At 40.3% G+C, this 16,373-nt stretch overlaps 2 protein-coding genes across 12 annotated transcripts in view; one reads left to right on the top strand and one right to left on the bottom strand.

The window, feature by feature from the left end:
* LOC143288987 (uncharacterized) overlaps nucleotides 1-2,567 on the bottom strand; it is a 59,809-nt gene extending 57,242 nt beyond the window's left edge. For 2 of the 7 annotated variants that reach the window (XM_076597717.1, XM_076597715.1), the window contains exon 1: nucleotides 1,414-1,507. In XM_076597717.1, the coding sequence (XP_076453832.1) occupies nucleotides 1,414-1,488 (75 nt within the window). In that variant the 5' untranslated portion in view covers nucleotides 1,489-1,507. Of the gene's footprint in view, nucleotides 1-1,413; nucleotides 1,508-1,594; nucleotides 1,709-2,415 lie in introns of those variants that run through there. The other 5 variants (XM_076597721.1, XM_076597718.1, XM_076597720.1 and 2 more) reach the window with 5 other exon arrangements.
* LOC143288988 (toll-like receptor 4) lies at nucleotides 1,908-15,975 on the top strand. Of its 5 annotated transcripts, none has more exons than XM_076597726.1 (2): nucleotides 1,908-2,028; nucleotides 12,446-15,975. In XM_076597726.1, exon 2 carries the CDS (start codon nucleotides 12,489-12,491, stop codon nucleotides 14,616-14,618), a length of 2,130 nt encoding a protein of 709 aa, XP_076453841.1. In that variant the 5' UTR covers nucleotides 1,908-2,028; nucleotides 12,446-12,488; the 3' UTR covers nucleotides 14,619-15,975. The 5 variants fall into 5 exon arrangements, with proteins under 5 accessions (XP_076453841.1, XP_076453838.1, XP_076453839.1 ...); XM_076597723.1 differs by lacking the exon at nucleotides 1,908-2,028 and adding an exon at nucleotides 4,507-4,693; XM_076597724.1 differs by lacking the exon at nucleotides 1,908-2,028 and adding an exon at nucleotides 10,751-11,165.
* Nucleotides 15,976-16,373: the final 398 nt, after the last annotated feature.

Raw genomic sequence — 16,373 nt, forward strand, 5'->3', positions numbered from 1 at the left:
GTACCCATCTCCCCACTATTGCCATTGAAGTGAACCATCAGATTATAGCTTGCTAAGAGTTGATATTTCAAGGTGCTCAAAGTTAATTCATAATTTGAAAAAAAAACCCTGACAAATCCTTTCCTTTGGCTTTTAAAAGTAAAATGCAACCACTGATACTACGAAAAGTGATTCTGCATCTGTCTTGAGGTTCGCTTCCTTTCTTGAGACCTATCAGTGTTCCCTATGTACTGCTGGTGCTATGATTTACACATTGCATGTATGACATGTTGTATGAAAAAAACCTTTTTTTAATCAGCAGTGTGATACGAAAGTGACACAGATGACACAGACAGAAAAATGGCACAGAAAGGAAGGGGGAAAAATAACAACAAACAAAGAAACAAAGAAAAGGCTTCAGATACACAATCCGAACAAAATGAGGGCCTGTCTCATGCAACATTTCACCAGTCTCTCTCTCTCTCTTCAGAACATAATTTCCATCTCTCTCTCTCTCTCTCTCTCTCTCACGCACACACACACTCATATACATGTGAGACATACAACAACCTATACACCTGCACATACACACATAAAGAACTTAACTAGTGAATTTAAAGTTGCTTCACTAAAATCTTTTCTTTTCTTTTTTTTTTCTTTTTTTTCTAAATACTCTTTTTGTTGATTTACTTTCTGATACATGGCTCCAAATATGATTATTTTTTCAGTCAATTAATTAATATCATGTTGATCATTTTAACGCTATTGAACAAATCAAAACAGCTGTCAAACAATCATTTCTACATGTATACACACAGTCACACACACACATACACACACAAAAATACATGTGTCTGCTCTCAATTTATTAATATGAAGAGGATGATGGTGATTAAAACCTCGCACACACCAACAGCTTTGAAAGGCATTAACTTGGTGCATTTTCTGGAATTCAAAAGAAGCAAGGGATGCAGTTTCCCTGCCATAATGGCCAGGTGTGTGTGTGTGTGTGTGTGAACGCGCGGCACACGTTCGTGTGCTGTGTGTGCATGCGTGAGTGTGTGTGTGTGTGTGTGTGTGTGTGTGTGTGTGTTCACCTAAATTATTCATATTCATTTCATGCACAGATGACATTCAGGAAATTTAATGCTTCAGTCAAGTGAATTAGCAACACACTGCGCAAGAGCAACTAGACTACATGAAAATTATTGTGAAACTTTCTCTTCTTCCCTGATACAAGTGTGGATTAAGCCATAATCAACATGATGGACTGTCAAATGTTATTTTATGATTTTTTCTGTGAACCAATGAAAGATCAAATGTACAGAAACAGATAAGTTATAAACTGAGGAAGCAGACTGGAAATAAATTAAACAGAAACTTCTGTCTGGTTCTCCTCCTAATCCCAGTATTAAGAATGCATTCGATACTCACACAGTTTACAACGGGAGTCAGGTATGCCTGTATTTGATTTGACTTGCATGAGTCAAGTTCGACAAGCACGAACATGAGAAACTCTCAAATCCATTTTTTCTAAGTTCTTCCCATGCAAGTTAAAAACTAAAGCTTGTTTTTGTAAGCTAAAAGGTCTCTTAAAAAATCCAAAACGAATTACCAGATACTGTCACCTCGACAGGACTCTCAGCACAGAATGCAGATCTTAATGTGCATCGTTAATAACAACAACGGCACGTTCCTATCTGGGTCAATGCAGACGGCACATCATTTCTTTCCGACCATGCGCATACATACTTCCGCTTGGCGATTGGTTCCACACCGTGAATGATAAAGAGGGTAAAAAATATAGTAAAATTTGTCTGTTTGATTTTTGGTGTTTCACTTTAGTAATTTCCTGATTTAGCATTCTACGGTTTCTCCCACTGAAACGAAGATTTTCGAGTGTTTGCAGGCAAAAGAAAGAAAGCGAACGCCGATGTTTGAACACAAAATTCCTTGGATGCTGGATGTCTTGATTTACAAACTTGGAACTTTGTGGGCCTTCGATCGTGAAATATTAATATTCTAGAGGGATTCCAGAAACATACGAGAGTGAGTGAGTGTATATGCACACATATGTGTATGTGTGTGGACACGCATGATTCTGTTCTAAAACAAATTAGTATTACACGATTGCCTTATCTTCGCTGAATTAATGAAACAGTGTCACTTCCACTGAAACTATGCAGGGCATTTTGTATGGTGTTGAAATAGCCAAAGAAACAACTATCTAATCAGTTATATGTGTCTGCTGCCCTGGTGTTTCTCAGTCTGAGATTTGATCACAAAACCACCTCTTCTGAAAGGACACAGTACATGAACAATTGGGTGTGGTCTTATGGCATTTAGAAACCTCTTCCTGTAATACATGCCCAATAGCCAAATTAGTGTGGCATAAAAATGTGTTGGGTTGACTAAAAACGTCAAGAACGGTTTCACCTTCAACTACGAACACGAGGACCACTCCTGCATCAGTAAGATGAGCAGCTTATCCAAATAACCATGGCAAGACTCGCTTTCGTACACGATTCTAGCATACAGCATTGACATACTTGGAAACAAATCAATGTACCACTGAAGTGATAACAGCTGGCCGAACATGTCAGTTAAATACTATGTGCGCACACAGACAATACAAACACCAACAAGCACCGCACGCACGCTGTTGCGCCACGCACACACACAACTTGAGCACACAGCTGAACGTGTCACGGCCGCGGGGTTCTGGATCTGGATCTGGATTCGTTCGTTTATTTATTTATAGTCTTACGGAGTATGGCTGCCTACATGGCGGAGTAAAAACGGTCATACACGTAAAAGCCCACTCGTGTGCATATACGAGTGAACGTGGGAGTTGCAGCCCACGAAGGAACGGAAGAAGAAGAAGAAGAAGATAGTCTGTTCATCTAAGATGATGATATTAGATTGAAAATAAATGATATTATTATCATCATTTGGATTATTATCATTTCTATCATAATGATAATTGTTATTATTAATTAGTTGGCTCTCCCCCTCTCAGTCGCTGGGCTCTCTTCCTCCTTTGCCGCTGATCTCACCAGAAAGACTGATACCAACACCACCACCACCATCAACAACAAAAACATCACTAACAAATACAAAAATAACACCCATGACAACAACCAAACACAAGACCCAGCAACCAAAGAAACAACCCATACAAGACAAAACTCACACAACCCAACTCCACTCTACCACAACACTCAGTTTTCAGTTTCCGAGAGTTTCAGTTGCTCAAGGAGGCGTCACGTAATAAACCATTTCTGAAAGTTTCATTTTCTTACTCTGTATTTAGCATTTTTATGTCTTTTTTTATATAATATTTTTAATCGAAACCCTTACAACTGGGCTGTCTGTGGGGAAAAGCAAGGGAGAAAACTTGTCCCGAGTGAGTTGTTAAGTCTCGCCCACACATACTAACCCCCCCCCCCCCCCCCCGTAGAATATTCTCAAAAAGTGGACCCTATTCTGGGCGACTGAGCAAATTTTGTTTCAACTTCCTCAGTCGCAGTATATTCCCGAAATAACATCACTGAAGTACTCGACATATAAACGTTATATAAAGTGGTGGTATTTAATCGGGAGATACAGGAAAAGGGGGTAACTCGAACAATGGATAGTACAACAGCGGAAAGAGATTTAGGGATCACGATGGACCCAGAACTAAGCTTTGAGGCACATATAAATAATATAGTGAAAAAGGGAAATCAAATTTCTGGTCTTCTTGTGAGAACTATAACTAATAAATCTCCCGAAATTATGATTCCATTGTTCAAAGCTCTGGTTAGACCCATTATTGAATATGGAAACTCAGTATGGTGCCCTTACCTTAAAAAGCATATAAATATGATTGAAGGAGTTCAACGCAGATTTACCAAGTGTATAACTAGTAATACTATTAGTACTCGTGATCTTAGTTATGAGGAGCGCCTGGCTCTTTTTACTGAATATGCCTAGCCTTGAGTTTAGAAGATTAAGAGGTGATCTCATTGAAGTATATAAGATCATGCACAATATTTATGATCCTTGCACCACCTCTTCATTGTTTACTATGGCTAACTACGATAAAACTCGAGGGCACAACTTCAAAATAAACGAAACTAATTTCGTAACTAACCAGTTCCGCAAGTTCTTTACTAACCGTATCATAAGTCTGTGGAATAACCTTTCCTATGACACCATCAATGCACCATCGGTAAACGCCTTCAAAAATCACATTGACAAAAAGTTTAAGAACCATGTATTTTCCACAGAGTTAAATCTTTACTGAGCTGTAGATAAATATAGTATACACTATGCCAGATTTAAACAAGGGTTTGTTCACAACAAGTGATCCAAAAGCACATAAATGGACACTGATTACGAGGGCAAAAGGCTTTTAGCCTATAGCCAAACATTTCTGTGATTCTGTGATAAAAAATAAAAAAAAAAAAAAAAAAATCAACATTATTGTGACGATGTAAAGTTGCGAATGACCGAAGTCAGAATCCTGATTTGGTAATCCGGCTGCGGTTCCGACTTCAGGACTGGAAATTGGAATCCATAGATAGAATTCCATTTCGGGATTCCGACTTCGGACATTTCCGGAACCATTTGAGAATAAGTGATGCAAAAATCAACAGACAGTAACGCGTGCATGGATTTGGGACAATATTTCCTCCGGGGTAAACCCCCGGATTCACGAAGGCGGCGAGAGGTGAGCCACTTTTGTAGACGTAAATGTTTGTGTATAGACTCGAACGAGTGTGTTGTGAGGTGTGTTTTAGCTGACCTGCTCTGTCTGTACCCAATCCTTCAGCTTTCGCTTGAGATATTGCTTCAGTGTCTCTGCTCACATGATGAAACGCTTCATTCACCAAACAGTTAGCTGATTGTGACTGTGGCTGTTTTTCCTTTGCTTTGGGTGGCACTACCAGGTCTGATATTTCACATGCTTTAGCTGTGTGAAGATAATAATCCACAGTATGTTTGTTTTTTGTTTTTGTTGTTGTTTGTTTGGGGGGTTGTTGTTGATGTTGACACGGTGTTGTTGTGTTTCAGTTTCAGTTTCAGTTGCTCAAGGAGGCGTCACTGCGTTCGGACAAACCATATACGCTACACCACATCTGCCAAGCAGATGCCTGACCAGCAGCGTAACCCAACGCGCTTAGTCAGGCCTTGAGAAAAAAACAACAACAAAAAACAACGGGGGAATAAATAATAGATAAGCTTACATAAATAAATAAATAAATGAATAATAATTATAATATAGAAAAAGGTAGTAGTAATAATAATAGTAATACTAATAAAATGATAAAAAAGAAAGAAATAAAGAAATAATAATAATAAATAAATAAATAAATAAATAAAGTTGTGTGAAGATAATAAGCCACAAGAGTTGTTGGTGCTGTTTGTTTGTTTGTTTGTTTTCCTGTCCCAGTATCTGCACCGTTTCAGTTGCATTAAGTTACTCTGGCCCACGGTGCTCTTTATGAGTGCCCCGTACACAGCCGTCCACGCGTACCCGGGTACGTCTGCCATAGTCGCAGCGCCGGTCAGCAGACCACAGAGAACCATCGAGCGATGTTAGGTCGACAAGAGGCCACACACCAGAGGAGACCCTGCACTGCTGCTCGGAGTCACTTCACTGAGTAGTGTTTAGTAGTGCCTGTGACTGGTTTAACGTATTTAGGACACCACACTGCACTTACTAAGCCCCCACAGCTGACGACAATACTGGGCTAGTCGTAGTGGAGCCAGACTGAGCGAGGGTCGTCAGTCCCCCATAGAGGATCGAGGCCGCCACCACATCCCCCCATCGAAAGTATTCAGTATCAGTATCAGTAGCTCAAGGAGGCGTCACAGCGTTCGGTCAAATCCATATTTCACTACACCACATCTGCCAAGCAGATGCCTGACCAGCAGCATAACCCAACACACTTGTCAGGCTTTGAGAAAACTAACTAACTAACTAAATAAATAAATAATAATAATAATAATTTAATAAAGTAATTTTTTTTTTAAGAAATAATTTTTAAAAATTTGTTAATAATAATTGTGTTTTTTTATAATAAAATGAGATAAATAAATAAATTAAAAAATAATAGATAAATACATTTAAAAAAAACAAAACAATACTACTACTACTACTAATAATATTTAAAAGGCGCAAAATCTTGATTAAGTCAACTCTAGCCGCACGCACACACACAATTATATGTGTGTCTGTGTCTGTGTGTCTGTGCATATATGTATATATTATTATATATGTGTGTGTGCATATATATATATATATATATATATCTAGATATGTATATATATATATATGTGTGTGTGTGTGTGTGTGTGATACCAGATTTTCCATCTCTTTTTTTTTTTATGAAGATAGTATGCTGTTATCTCTACATGCATTCAAACAAAAATGCAAACTTGAGAAATAATTTTCTGAAGTATTCTGAGAATTTTGCAAAATACAGACTTAAGAACACACACAAACACACACACACACACACACACACACACACACATGCACACACACACACACACACACACATGCGCGCGAGCACACACACACACAATTAAATATGCACGCACACAGACACACTCATAACGTGCACGCGCGCGCCCACACACACACACACACACACACACAGTGTAGCTATTTTCCATTTGGTGCCATTTAATTTATCTTTTATTTTCTATTCATTTTATTTGTTTGTTGTTTTCTTCTTATGTTGGACATGTGCTGCTGCCAAAAAGAAAATCTCTGTACCAAAGTATAGACAATAAAGTTTGTGTATTGTATTGTGTATTTTAAGCTGCAGGGTAGCAGCGAAAATTCAGATTTTGTTGTTGTTGTTGTTGTTTAACGAAATAGGTGATGGTTTTAAACTTTGTTTTATCCATTTTATATGAGAGACAGAGACAGAGAATATACAGATGAAGTATCTGAGTTGTTAATACTGACAAAACATTACTTATGAATTATGAAATATTATACTTGCAAGTGGAATAGTGTTTGATACATATGGTTCAGGTTTTTTTGTTTTGTTTTTTTCTAAATCACTTCAAGAAAATATATTAGATTTCTTTTGATCTGGAAAAAATATACAATAATGTAATGACAGACATGTAATGCTTTTGAAAGCCTGTGGTATCAATGCCATGGATTAATGAACAAATGAGCTTGTGAGTGTGTGTGTGTGTGTGCGTTGTACAGGGTGCGGGTGCATGGGGTGGTGGTGGTAGAGGATGCGGTATGTGTGTGTATGCATGCCTACACTGTGGGAGCAACGGATTATTGGAACGTGTGGGTGTGCATGTATATATCTTTGTATATATGTGTGTGGGGTTGGGGGTGGAGGATATGGGCGTATGTGTGTGTGCTTGTACAAGTAAGTGTGCCTCTGTGTGTGTGTGTGTGTGTGTGTGTGTGCCATGGAAGCTGCGATATGTAGCCTAGAAATGAGTGTGTGGAGGGGGGTAGAGGGGGTGCAGGGTAATGTGTGTGTGTGTGTGTGTGTGTGTGTGTTGGGGCTCATGTACGTTTATGTGTATTTGACTGTGCTCTCATATCTGTGAAACTGCATATTTGGTGCATATCTGTTATGCATATGTGTGTGTATGTGTGAATATGTGTCTGCTTTTTTTTTTACATTTATTTGCTTATTTATCATCCTTGTCTTTTTCATTTATTTTATTTTATTTATTTATTTATTTATTTATCTATTTATTTTATTTTCATTATTATTATTTTTTTTTTTTAAAGTTATATTATTATTATTTAGTTATTTATTTATTTATTTATTTATTTATATATTTATTTTACTTTTTTTTTTTACGCTTGTAGTTGACTTCATCAAGTTTTTGCACCTTATACATATTCTTAGTAGTAGTAGTAGTTTTTTGTTGTTGTTTTTTCTCTCAAGGCCTGACTAAGCGCATTGGGTTACGCTGCTGGTCAGGCATCTGCTTGGCAGATGTGGTGTAGCATATATGGATTTGTCCCGGAACGCAGTGACGCCTCCTTGAGCTACTGAAACTGAAACTGAAATTTTAGGGGGCAGGGTAGGCACAGGGGGATGCACTGGCTAAGTACACCACCAAACCTGCATTTTTTTTTTTTTTTTTTTTTGAGAAATACAAAAGGAAGAACATCACATTACATTTTCATTATTGAGAAGGCCGCTATACTTACCAGTGTGTGTTGCTTGACCGGTGTGGGTGTGTAACTGTAAATGTAGGACATCAGAGTTGATGAATGTATATTGTGTGTGCGTGTGTTTATGTAAGTTTGTGCCTGCCAGTGTGTGCGAATGTGTTAGGGTAGCTGTTAGATACACATGTATGTTAAAATGTATGTATGCAGTGTGTGTGTGTGTGTGTGTGTGCGTGTGCGTGTGTGTGTGTGTGTAGTCACATTTTGGTGTGTGTATGTAACATAGATATAATGTTTTATGTTAACAAAAGCGTTTTTGTAAAGCACCTAGAGCAGATTTCTGGATAGTGTGCTATATAAGTATCCATTATTATTATTATTATCAGAGTGTGTGTTTGTATGTTTAACTTGTGTGTGTGTGTGTGTGTGTGTGTGTGATTTTCTTCTCTCTTTTTTTTCTTTTTCTTCTTTTTCGTTGTTGTACGACTTAAAAATTTATGGAATTTTTAGTGGGAGTGGTAGTAGTAGTAGTGATAACAGTAGTGGTAGATAGTGTTACTGTTAGTGGTGGTGGTGGTAGTAGTAGTAGCATGATCATTGTTGATATTATTGTACTGTTATCATTGTATGCATTCCCATATATATATATATCACATTATCAGTATGTTATTATTGATTGGATGTGAACTGGTTTTGCAACTCAGCCGCCTGATCTAGCAAATCTTGTGAATTCATGAGGCAAAAAAAAAAAAAATAAATAAATAAATAAATAAAAATTTGGCTGTTAATAACTTGAATAAATACAACTTTGTACAACTGTTGCCATCCATATTATTATTGCTGCCATCATGTCAATTAGCATTCATCACTCTTTCATTTTTTCCTTCTTCTTCTACTTCTTCTTCTTCTTCTTCTTCTTCATGCATAATCTGTATGATATATTTTCTCTGGACCATGCTGTATGTTTGTTTGTTTTGTTTTTTGTTTTGCTTCTTTTTAAAAAAAAATCACTTTTATGAATTTGATTATGACCAATATCTGTAGACTGACTTATTTATTTATTTATTCATTAGTTTATTTATTTATTCATTATTATTATTATTGTTTTCATTTTTTGTTGCTGTTATGAATATCATTGTCTTTATCATTATTATTGTTATTAATTTTATGATGATGATGATGATGATAATGAATAGATGATGATTATTGTTGTTATTATGACAGTGCCTCTGGCATTTATAGATTATATATTTATAAAATGTTTGTCTGTCACCCACCAGAATAAGAGTGATGCATGTTTGTGAATGGTACAACCATTGACTTATTTCCGCACAAGGTTGAGCGCTATATGAATTATTATTTTTATTTTCATTATTACTATTATTATTATTGTTGTTGTTGTTATTGTTATCATCATCATCATCATCGTTATTATCATCACCATTATTATCATTGTTAATATCTTTCTTTTATCATTGTTATTGTTGTCCACTTGTTATTTTTTGTCATCATCATCATCATTAGTATTATTATCATGATTGTTGTTGTTGTTCTTCTTCTTCATCTTCTTCTTCTTCTTCTTGTTAGTAGTAGTAGTAGTAGTAGTAGTAGTATATTTTTTAAATTATTATTATTATTGTCATCATCAGCAGCAGCAGCATCGTCATCGTCGTTGTTGTCCTTGTTATATTCATTGTTATCATCATCATCATCATCAGTGTAAGTATTATCATTACTGTGTTGTTGTTCTTATTAGTATTATTGTTATTGTCATTATTGTTATCATCATTATCATTATCATTATTATTATTATTACATCTGTTATTTTGTTATTATTATCATTATCGTAATCATTATTATAATTATTTTTTATGATTCATTTATTTATTTATTTCATGCACGTGCAGGCAAACACGCAGGCTCTGTCTATGGGGAGGCGACTGACTTGCTTTCCACCGTTCCGTGTGGGCAGCTGGCCCCCACGTGCTGCCTCAGTCTGCATGGCTCTCCATTGCCCATTACTCTGGCACACCCTTACATCCAGACGTGCACTTTCCATTAACCCTTTCACCGCCAGTCGAGTACAAAATTCCCTTGTGGTATAAACCCAGAAAAGACAGTGGCTAAGAATAGCTGGGGATTCCCCCCTTGCGATGTTTTAGAAAATATCAAGAGCGGTAGGCGCATGGATAACAGACCAATGAATGGTCACCTTTCAGTGACACGGTTCCTCTTCCACTGACGCCTGTTGCATAAATGCGAGCTTGGCGGTGAAAGGGTTAAGCTTGCCCCACGGCACGGCTTGACGCACTGTGAGGGAACCAGGTTGACTCTGAGAAGGCCTCAGTCTGCATATACCTGTCTGTCTGTGACTGTCTGTCTGGCTCTCTGTCTCAGTCTGTCTGACTCACTCTGTCTCAGTCTGTCTCTCTGTCTGTCTCTCTGTCTCTCTCTCTCTCAATCTCTCTTTCTCTCTTTGTCTTTCCACGGCCCAACCCTCCAACCTCTTGGGCCTTTAATATCACTGCCGAAGGGTTTCTATAGTGGATATATATATATATATATATATATATATATATATATATATGCATACTAGAAATCTCTCTCATTCTTTCTCTCTTTGTCTCTCTCTCTCGGAGGCACGTGAAAAAAATGGCTGCCGTGTGGTTGTAAACATGAAGAGCTATGCACAAAAAGATTCATTTCGACAGCTATACGAGGTCCGCAAGCTTTCGTTCGGATCAAAATTAAAAGGTACTGTGTCAGTGATTAATAAAGTGGGGGGAAAGAAGAAGAAGAAGAAGACTGACTTGGTGATTTGGAGGGCAAGAATTGGCGATTTCAGTAACGGACTGAGCAATGCAAAACGGTGTCGGCAAAACTCGCACACAGGACGGAGCGCGCGACGAAACTGACAAGTCTGACAGTGTGGGGACATTGTGTTTCTGTATTTCGGGCGTGGTAGCCGCTTTGCTGCATGGAACAGTGACAGTCGTGTGTGGATGGATGTTCACTGCCGCGGAAAGTGTTGGTGAGTGTATACAAAGTGTGCTTTTGAGTGGTAGGTACATCGGTGGAGACAAAATGTGTTGCTTGGCAGCAGTGACACCGTGACAGTCCAGGTCAGTTTGACCTACTTGTGCCTGAAATGCTCGCGCTGTGTTGTGTCACAAACGGTGCGGTTTCTTTTCCGAAGTTCTTACTTTGTGGTGACATTAAAGAGAACTGTGACCCTCAGCCCTGTTACTGACCAACTGAAAACTGATCATGCTGATACTATGGCAAAACAGACAAGCAACAAAGATATTTATCTGCCCTGACGCTGCTGCACAAATTTTGACCTTTTTTTTAATTTTTTTTTTAGCCCTGTCAGCCCATTCATTGTAGACAATACCAAGATGTGAAGGAACCCAGCAAAAAGTAATGTGTGTTCCTTTCAAACTCAAAAGATGTTCAATGTGACTGATTTCTGTTATAATCTTAAACTTGTTCTTACTATCTGTTAAATTTAAAGCATATAATACCTGATTTGGAATCCGAGTCGCAAAAGAAGACATAAAAGGCAAACTCTGTGTGTGTGTGTGTGTGTGAAGCCCGATTCTGTTCTGGTATATTACTGATGTTTTATTTTGTCTTCTTTTGTTTTGGATAGTTAAGGATTTCGCCCCCTTTGTCCGGCAGTAGTATTCGGTGGTTTGACACACAATGCCAAGTTTAATAATACATCGGTTTGACGTGTTTTGTCATGTTTGGTAAAACCTCCAAAGACAGACTGACTTCTTCTTCTTCTTCTTCTGCGTTCGTGGGCTGCAACTCCCACGTTCACTCGTATGCACACGAGCGGGCTTTTACGTGTATGACCGTTTTTACCCCGCCATGTAGGCAGCCATACTCCGTTTTCGGGGGTACTGGCTTGACAAAGAACCAGATTATATCAGTAGACCTGTGGCATGCATCATCTGAGATGAACAGACGAACAGACTACAGACTATAGATAAATAAACGAACTGTGACATGCATTCACTCTGCCCCCCCCCCCCCCCCCCCCCCCTTGTCTTGTTTTTCAGTTGCAATTCTTCATCCCGCAGTGAAGATGCATTAATCATTGTTCTACACAGGAAAAAGGCCGACAACTTGAAAGCATTGTATTTGTTTTAGCCATCGCTTTTTTTTTTTTTTTTTTTTTTTGCTTTTTTTTCAGGTGCACGGGTAGCAGTCTTTCCAGTGAACCATTGTTCTACACAGGAAAAAGAGCAGAGAACTGTAAAGCATTTTATTTGTTTTAACCATTGCTTCAATTTTTTTTTCCAGGTGCACAGGTGACGAGTCTATCCAGTGAAAAGCTTTGCCCACAATGAAGGTCGCCATGACGCACGTGCTGCACGTTTTGGCTGTGACGCTTCTGACCTGTATGTTATTCAGCTCGTCAGGCAACACTGCTGTCACTTTGCCACTCCGAAAACCAACCCACCGCGGTGTACAGAACGCACAAGGCTGTGTGGAAGACGTCTGCAGATGCACCAGAACAAGAGCAGACTGCTCCAGAAACTACGGACGATTGACCTACGTACCTCGACTGCCGGACAGCATCCGGACTCTGATCTTTTCTTTCAACAACTTGACGAAGATACTGCGTGACGACTTCTTTCAGAACGGGACACGGCTCGTGTCCCTGCATCTTGAGAACAACGGACTGGAATACATCAGCCACGGCGCCTTCCGTCCTCTGACTCGTCTGGAAGCGTTGTATCTGGGTCATAACGCCCTGACGTACCCGGCCATTCGACCTGTGTTTTCAGCCAACAGACTGTCCATCCTGCATTTGACATACATGGACCTCGGACCTCTCCCTGACAATTGGTTCCTGGAAAAGCCGGCGCCTCCTATTCAGAACCTGAATCTGAGTGGCAATCAACTTCTTCAACACCTCAATCTGTCTGTGCTGTCGCGTCTACAGAAGCTCAGGTACTTATCCGTTCAGGACAGTCGTATATTTAGCGTCACCAGTGCCTACATGCCTAAATTGCTCACTCTGAATCTGCAGTCCAATGCCTTGTTTGATCTACCAGAGTCTTGTGGAAATGGGACCGGCTTGTTCCCGTCCCTGCAGAGGATTTCTCTCGGCAGGAATACCTTCTCTGGATTTCATGGAAAGATCTGTCTTCCCAGGCTGGAGTTTCTCGACCTGAGCAGTAATCCGATAACAGTGGTGAAGACTGATATGTTCAACAGTCACAGATTTCCCAGCTTGAAGAAACTGAGGCTAGACGCTGTGATGTCGTTCAGTATGCTGGATCAGTTTGCGTTTCGAGGGCCCACTCTCAGGTCTCTGTCCCTGCAGTTCTGTAGAATTATTTTCCGAAAGAGTGTTATCCACCCCGACGCTTTTGCTGGTATTCCAAACCTGAACCATCTGCAGATCAGTCACAATTTGGGTAGAGGCATTCCAGAAGAAAAATTCAACCGTTTGTTTGGCTCGTTGACAAATCTAACCAACCTGTCTATGGACAGGTTTGAGCTCTTATTCATCAGTAAAAATATGTTCGTGAACTTAACGTCACTGGAAACACTTCACTTGTACGGGAATAGAATTTCAGAGATTCCCGACGGAATTTTTGATTCTTTGGAGAACTTGAAATACCTGTGTCTGAGTCATAACCAGATTCAAGTCATCCTTGAAACAACCTTCAGCGCAGCGACACGCAAGCAGTTACGCCATCTGGACATCAATGACAATCCCCTGGTGTGCGACTGTGACAATCTGTGGTTTCAGAGCTGGTTCGCTTCATCCCCGGCTCTCTTCGCCAAACACTACCGAGACTACCACTGTAAGAACATGAACAACATGCCGCTGATCTCGTTCACGATGAACAAGCAAGCATGTGTGCTCAGTCCCCAAACAAGCAAAGTCCTCATTGCCTGCGTAGCGTTCTTTCTGTTTGTACTGTTGCTGGCGTCGGTTGTTTTCCAGTACCGCTGGCACATTCGCCTCATGCTGGCGTTTCGCGGACACAGCGAGATCATGAGGAGACGGCTGATGGAGGAGCACTTCACCTACGACGTGTTCCTGTCTTGTGCCGAGGAAGACGAGGACTGGGTCCTGCAGCATCTCCTCCCTCACCTGGAGAGTGGGCAGGGACTGCGGGCGTGCTTCCACAAGCGGGACTTCCTCCCCGGTAAGAACATCCTGGACAACATCGTCGACAGCGTGAAGAGCAGCAAGAAGTTCGTGTTGGTCTTCTCCCAGCACTTTGCCCTGAGCCGCTGGTGTCAGTTTGAGCTGGACCTGTGTCTGGGGCATGCGTTGGACAATGACGACGCCCTTGTGGTGATTCTGTTGGAGGACGCCTCATCCCGTGACCTGACCAGTACCATGACGGCGGTGCTGACAACGACGACCTACGTGCAGTGGCAGGAGTGTCCCGACATGAGGTCCTCGTTCTGGAGGCGTCTGGGGTTGTCCCTGGCGGAGCTCCGGCCCTGAGTGCCTTGAGGTGCGGGTAGGCGTGTGAACTTCTTCTTCTTCTTCTGCGTTCACTCGTATGCACACGAGTGGGCTTTTACGTGTATGACCGTTTTTATCCCGCCATGTAGGCAGCCATACTCCGTTTTCGGGGGTGTGCATGCTGGGTATGTTCTTGCTTCCATAACCCATTGAACGCTGACTTGGATTACAGGATCTTTAACGTGTGTATTTGATCTTCTGCTTGCATATACACACAAAGGGGGTTCAGGCACTAAGCAGGTCTGAACATATGTTGACCTGGGAGATCGTAAAAATCTCCACCCTTTACCCACCAGGCGCCGTCACCGTGATTCGAACCCGGGACCCTCAGATTGACAGTCCAACGCTTTAACCGCTCGGCTATTGCGCCCGTCAGCGTGTGAACATGACGTGGGCTTTGTGAGAGACTGGAACACAGTGGGGACAGTATGACAGAGTGTTGTCAGAACACAGCATGGACTGTATGACAGAGTGTTGTCAGAAATCATGAACTGTATGTTAGAGCGTTATCAGAACACAGCACGGACTGTATGACAGAGTATTGTCAGTTTCAGTTTCAGTTTCAGTCGCTCAAGGAAGCGTCACTGCGTTCGGGCAAATCCATAATATACGCTACACCACATCTGCCAAGCAGATGCCTGCCCAGCAGCGTAACCCAACGCGCTTAGTCAGGCCTTGAGTATTGTCAGAAAGCATGAACTGTATGTTAGAGCGTTATCAGAACACAGCATGGACAGTATGACAATTTTGTCAGAAAACAATGAACTCTGTGACAGCGTTTTATCAAAATGCAGCATCAGTGGACATAGCTTCTGTCAAGAAAACAACATAGACGCTATGTCAAAGTTTTTTTTTTCAGGACGCAGCATGGAACGTGCGGTGGAGCTGTACCCGAAAACAGCATGGACAATACGATAGTGTTTTGTCATAAAACATGGACTCTTTGACAGTTTTGTCAGAAAATAACATGGACTTATCCTGAGGGTAGTACTCAGTGTGCACATACATATTATTGTACTTAGGTGTAGAGCTTGTGGAGAGGGAGGGGACTGAGTGAGTAAAGGAGACACAGAGAGAGTGAGAGGGTGTGTGTGTGTGTGTGTGTGTGTGTGTATACCATGCCTCTCTTTCAGGGAATGTGATTTTGTGTGAAGCCATCATGTATGTGTAATATATGTTGCATGGTCTTGTAGGTGTTTGAACAGGCCATTGGGAAGAAGACAGATTAAAAACATGAGGAAAGAAAAAAAAGAAAAGACAACAGAAAGGAGAAAAATGATGATGGAAGGAACAAAAAAAAAAAAAAAAGAAAAAAAGAAAAAAGAAGAAAAAAGAACCTTCCAGGGATGCTGAAACTATCCTGCTCACTTGCAGAACTTTTAGGCATCCACTGATTTCTAAAAAAAAAGAAAAAGAAAAAGAGGACTATGTGAGAGCTTTATCAAGAACACATCATGGACTCTTGACAGAGCTTTACCTGAACAAAGCATGGACTGTATGACGGAGCTTTATCAGAACGCAACATAGACTCTATTGAGTATTGTCAGAAATCATGAACTGTATGATAGAGCTTTATCAGAATACAACATGGAGTGTATGGTAGAGCTGTTGTAGAACACGACATGGACTGTATGATAGAGTTCTAACAGAAAACAGCATGGAGTGTATGGCAGAGCTTTATCAGAAATCAGAATGGACTCTGTGCGAGAGCGTTGTCATGAATCAGCGTATATT

Source organism: Babylonia areolata, chromosome 13, assembly GCF_041734735.1.
Source record: "Babylonia areolata isolate BAREFJ2019XMU chromosome 13, ASM4173473v1, whole genome shotgun sequence".
Classification (NCBI taxonomy): Eukaryota; Metazoa; Mollusca; class Gastropoda; order Neogastropoda; family Buccinidae; genus Babylonia; species Babylonia areolata.